General features: G+C 53.0%; 1 protein-coding gene across 1 annotated transcript in view; it reads right to left on the minus strand.

Moving 5' to 3' along the window:
• The window catches only part of POLA2 (DNA polymerase alpha 2, accessory subunit), a 22,254-nt gene extending 16,844 nt beyond the window's left edge, over positions 1-5,410 (minus strand). Inside the window, exons 1-4 of the mRNA XM_027856069.1 lie at positions 5,312-5,410; positions 4,241-4,365; positions 985-1,079; positions 812-869 (exon numbers count right to left, since the gene is read on the minus strand). Of these exons, the coding sequence (XP_027711870.1) occupies positions 812-869; positions 985-1,079; positions 4,241-4,365; positions 5,312-5,408 (375 nt within the window). The 5' untranslated portion in view covers positions 5,409-5,410. The remainder of the gene's footprint in view (positions 1-811; positions 870-984; positions 1,080-4,240; positions 4,366-5,311) is intronic.
• Between the last annotated feature and the right edge of the window lie 285 nt (positions 5,411-5,695).

Here is a 5,695-nt window from a genome sequence, read left to right on the forward strand (position 1 = left end):
AGCCTCATACTGTGAGGAAAAGCTGCAGACTCTGGAACGCCGGGAATCCGCTTTCTCTAACTCAGCTTGTCAGAGCCTAGATGAGAGGGAAATATTGGGCTCTGCTTTTCCTGGGGGAAGGCCGCAGAGGAGGAAGGATAAGAAATAAATCTCTGCCTAGAACTGGAGGCAGAGGCTGCACTTGGGCTCCCTCTGGAGGCTCAACGAGGCCAGGCTCGCTGAAAGGAATGCTCCCAAATGGACAGAAAAGAACCTTTTTCATTTCAAGACTGGTTTCCCCAAATCAAGCAAGGACAACGATGCCGCCATCCAGCAGAAGTCTTTCTTGCTCCCTGTCAATGCAGGGGCCTTCCCACCATCGATGCTGCCCGATGTCTCCTGTCCAGAGCTTGGCTATTCATAGGCATAGCCCTACGTCTATTCTCTCTCCCATTAGACTGGGAGCTCCTCGAGGGCAGGAAACGTCCTTGGTCTTCTGTATCCCCAGAGCTTAGCACAGTGCCTGGTACACAGTAGGCACTTCATAAATGCTTATTCACTGATGATAGCGGTACAATCTCATATGATGAATAGATAGCTTTAAATGACAAAAATTTTAAGTGATTTAAAAAAACCAAACCAAACCCTAGACAATGAAAATCTCTGCCCTTCTTCGGTGACGGATGAACGGCTCCCCCTCGAGCTGAAGAGGGACAGGACAAACTCGCGCTCGGCACGGGTAACTCCAGCGCCTACCACTTACTTCCTCTCCCTTCCACCCAGACTGATTTCCAGAGAGCAGGCTCTGGCGCTGGGGGAAGCGTCCACTCACCTTGGAGGGCGTGGTGTAAGAGTTCAGCAGGGTCTCTTCTTTGGCCTCAACTTCAATCCTGAACATCGGAGTTATGGAAAACAACGGCTCGACGTTGACCCGCGCCGCCAGCTCCGAGAGGCCAGGGCTTGGGACACGCTGCCCGGGCCCGCGTCCTCACGGGAAAAGGATACAGCTCTTGAATGGAGACGATGTCCCAGGTGCCCGGGTGGCTGCTGTCCTTCTTGGAGGCACCGTGCCGGGCTTTGGCGATTCTTTTGGTCAGAAACTGAGGAAGAAAGGAAGGCTCAGTGTTGGCCCAGGTCAACGTAAGGTGCTAGCTCCCATTCAATAAACAGATATTAAGTGCTAGGGAAGAGAAGACACAGTGCCTGCCCTCCTAGGGCTTACAGTCCAAGAGTGGGATAAGACACGGACAGAGACAGCACAGGCTGGGGCGGATTTCCTGAAGGGAAATCATGAGACGAGGTTGGAAATGCTGGGGGCAGGGGGTGGTACGGAGCCTTGATATCAGTCAAAGTCTCCTGAAGTTCACTCAGCGGGAAAAATGGAGCCGCCACAGATGACCGAGGTTCTCTGGACTGAGACAGAGGCCACATACCTGCCTGGGAGTGACCGTAACTGTTCCAGTGTGTGGGAATGAGCATAAGAGATGCCTGGGGGTGGAATGCACGGGACTTAAGAGCCCACCGCGGAGGGAGATGGGTGTGCCAACAAAACCCCTAAGACTTCAAACACGGGAGATGAGGCTAAGGCTGGTGCCACGGACAGAAACGATGCCTTCAGAGGAAATGGCCAACAATTCAAAGTTTGATTTTAATTCGAGGTGTCTGAGGGACTGGTGGCATTTCCAGGGAAAGCCATCGTGCAGCAGTTAAAGATGAGATCGGGGCCAGAGACCCACATGCAGGTGAGCCGTGACTCTGGGAGTACAGGACATGAGGTTGCTGGGGAAGAGGGTTCAGTGACAGAAGAGGCTGAGAGAAGACCCAGGGGCCAGCCCGGGAGGGGAGGAATTAGCAAAGAGAAGCAGGAGAGGACCACAAGGGGACAAGAGGAAATAGGATCCAACAGGAAGGGTAGCCAGCAGCACACACAGCCGGGCACTGGACATCTAAGAAACCCCCGGGGACGCAGGATACAGCATCAGGTGAAGAGGGACCAGGAATGAACCAAGAAACGACAAAGCACCATCCCTTCTCCTCAAAGGATTCCCTCAAGATAAAATAGAGGCTGGACTGCTGAGGCTGAAGAGAAGGGAGGAGAGGAAGGAAGAACCTTCTCAGAAGCTCAGCAGTGAAAGGGAAGGAGATGGGATGGCAGGGGTAAAGGAAGACCTGGAGACTGGAGAAACCGGGTATTATCGGCCAAGAGGGAGAGCGTGACAGGGGATGGGAACAGAGGACTGAGGGAGGGAGGCCCTGAGGAGGCAGGAGCCAGCAGGGGAGGGGATGTCAGAGAGCACCCCCGGCCACCTCCTGTCAAGGGATGTGGTCACGGAGACCTCTTCTGAAAGCAGCTCAACCTCTCCAAGGGTTTACGCTTCACGTTTCCTATTCTTATTTTTTTACGTTAGACACAATGACATTTAGCTTCTTGGGGGACCAGAACAGAACCCTGTTTTCAGTAAATGCCACTGATGTTATTGTAACCCACACTGTGCACACAGGGTAAGTCAGGGTACCAAATTTAGACTCAGCGTCACGATCCTGGACAGCGCCAGGCCTACTCCACACACGTCCAGCAGAGGGCAGGTTTTCACACCCATTTACTCTACAAGCCCCTGTAGAGTGAGATAAGACAATCGAGCCTTAGCACCCGAAGATGGTCAGGGACCCGTGGGTCTTCGTCTTGCGGATGAGATTTTGCAAAGGCTAATATTTGCAGAACATCAACTTGCTGTAAGGAATGACGGCCGTGATGGACACAGAGAAGCACGAAAAGACTGACGTGAACAAAGTACTGTCAGGAGAGCCGAGAAAACAAGCCCCACAATGATTAGTCACAGAAACGGGATCACAACCACAAGACGGTGAAAAATGAGTGTTACGAAGTTACAAACAGCAAGCCTGGCTTCAAAGGAGAGATATAAGAAGACGCCTCCCCTTCTTTTACGGTGGAGGGCAGTTCTGGGTGTGGAATATTGCATATGATGTCCTATTTTTTCAATGTGTTTATCAGTTTTGTTGAATTTTTCTCTTCCTATTTTTAAAAACTTAATTTAAATTTTTTAAAAAGTAAAAAAAAAAATTCTTTATTATGAAAGACAGCTCTCTGGGGGTGAAGAAAAGGAAGGATGTAAGGGGAAATTTAAGTAATATAAAAACAAAAGATAATCAATAAAAATCTATTTTAAAAAGAAAACCTATGGACTCTTCCCAAAGCTAGACTTGAAAAAATGTACCATTCATCAAAGTTTAATGTCTAATGTGACAAAAGGAGGGTTTCACGAGGAAGACGTAAACAACGTTCCAATATCTTGTTTGCTCAATGCTAAACTGCATAAAATAACTGGCTACAAGGGGGCGTATACCACATTAAGTTTTTTAAAAGGTGTTAAAAAACCAAAGCCGTTCAGCCCGATGATTTCAGGGCCTTCTCTGTGCCAGGTTCGTGTGCATTACGTGCCAGGCAGGGATGAAGAAGACCCAGCCTCTGCCTTCAACCCCCCAGACTTTTAGCAGTGTGGGAAAAATCTGCACAAATACCTGACACCTGGGCAAGGCTTGGTGAGCGTCACCCGAGGTAAACAGGAGGCGGCCTGAGGTACAGGGGAGAAGGAAAGGCTCTGCGGCCCGGGTAGCCTTGGGATGATCCCAGCCACAGGAAGCCACCAGGGCCTGGGAGAGAAGATACCAGAGAGCTGGACAATGGTCAGCGGTCTGGAGCTGGAAGAGAACCAGGGAGGGGAATCTCCTCAGCCAGTCAGGAGGGAGGAAGATGAAGGTGAGAGGAAACGTGGGACAGCTGAGTATGAGGTCAGTCGGGACAAGGCCCTACTGGATGGGAAGGAGACGGGATATGAGAGACAGGCCTTGAAGAAGGTTCAGTAGTGGGAGAGAGGGGGAGGTAGCTGAAGGTTTGCAAAATGATTTACAAATATCTCATCCGGTCCTCACAACAGTACTGGGAGGTAGGTGCTATTATTATCACCCTCATTTTACAGTTGAAAAAACTGAGGCAAACAGGGGTAAGTGACTTGCCCGGGATCATGCAGCTAGTGAGTACTTGAGGCTGGATTGGAACTCGGGTCTTTCTGACTGCTTAAGCTGACACAACTCAGATTAAAACTAGACTCTTAGTCACCCTCCTCGCGTGTAACTGTGGTTCTGTTATTATTTACCGAACAATGAATGCTGGGCGCTTGTATCCATTTCTCTGCTCTTACCCCGTTTTCTTTCTTTCTTTCTCTTCAATTTTTTTTCTTACCTCATTTTCGAAGGAGTTGAGGTTCTCCAAGGTGAGATACACTTTGCCGGTGTTGCTGCTAAAGGCCACCAGCTCGGCCACCAGCTCGTCCTCCGTCTTCCTGTACAGAGGACACAGCTCCACCACTGCTGGGACACACAGACAACAGAAAAATCAGGGCCGGGCCGCTCTTCAAGGCCGGGGCGTCTCAGACGAAACAGAGCAGACGCTCCTTCCTCCACACAGCTCACCTTCTGGTTTTTTCACTTCATAAAAATCAAACCCTCCTGGAACGGTTAGACGCTCTCTCCAGGCAGGTGTCTACACCTCCCAAGGCTAACGTTTAGAACTTCCCCTCATCCCCAGAGTCCTAGCGGTGGTTTTGGCCAGAATCGCCCCACACGATGGGGGAAGCTGTTTTACTTCCATAAAGCCCCAAGGGAGCTTCTTGAAAAACGGGGCTGGGCATCAGCGGGGGACGGCTCGGGAGGCCAGAGAAGCCCAAGAAGAGCTCTGCGCGCAGATGCAGGGAAGTCGGCAGAACCGAGAGGATGCGGAGGGAAGGAACAGCTTGGCCCCCCGAATCAAAGGGATGGAGATGCCCCTCTGTGGAGGAGGGGCCACTGCCGGGTGGCACCCTGCACAACCTGGCAGACATGCCTCCACCTTAAGCCAACAAGCATTTATTATGCGCCTGCTGTGTACCAGGCCCGGGGCTAAGTGCTGGGGGTGGGGGGGCGGTACAAAGACGGTTGGAGTGAGCTGCCTTAGGCAGGCTCCACCTTCCATTCCTGACTGTAGCCCCTCCTCCCTTTAGCTGGAGCTTCACATACAGGAAGCGCTTAATAAATGCTTCCTTCCTCCACCCACATTATGTGCTGGGGGTACGAACAAGATGACCCCTACTCTGCAAAGAGCTCATTTCTCATGGAGGAGACGCCAGCGGCACTCCGGTCACCCACACGCGCCCACAAGTACTTGGGGGCTAGGGGAGGGGTCGGGGAAGGCTTCCGGCTGAATCTGGCAGCGCCTGAGGAGAGGGCATGCCAGGCGGGAGACGGCTGGGGCAAAGGCTCGGCGAGGGGCACTCACGCTTCTCGTAGGCCGCCTCTTCGCAGTCCAGGCCGAACATCTGCAGCTCGGAGGCCAGGTGCTCGGCCGACACGGAGCCGGCGCCCCCGGGCCCCATCCCGCCCGCCCGGCACCGGTTACTGAAACAGACCGAGAAAGAAAAAAAAAAAACCCCGCCAAACTCCTCCGCGCGCAGGCGCCCTGCCCCGGCGCGTGCGCACCACCCAAGCTCAACCCGCTGGCCTCCGGGAGGCGAGTCCGGCAGGGCGCAGGCGCGCTGGGTGCGGGCGGGAGGGGGGGAGCACGCATGCGCAGAGCGCCGGCGTGTTAGTGGTGCGGGTAGTGGGCGGAGCCAAAGGGCCGCACCTCCCCCCCCAGCCCCTCCCCAATCATTTACAGGCCAGG

The sequence above is a fragment of the Vombatus ursinus genome, unplaced genomic scaffold (assembly GCF_900497805.2).
Source record: "Vombatus ursinus unplaced genomic scaffold, bare-nosed wombat genome assembly UNPS02011369.1, whole genome shotgun sequence".
NCBI classification, from domain to species: domain Eukaryota; kingdom Metazoa; phylum Chordata; class Mammalia; order Diprotodontia; family Vombatidae; genus Vombatus; species Vombatus ursinus.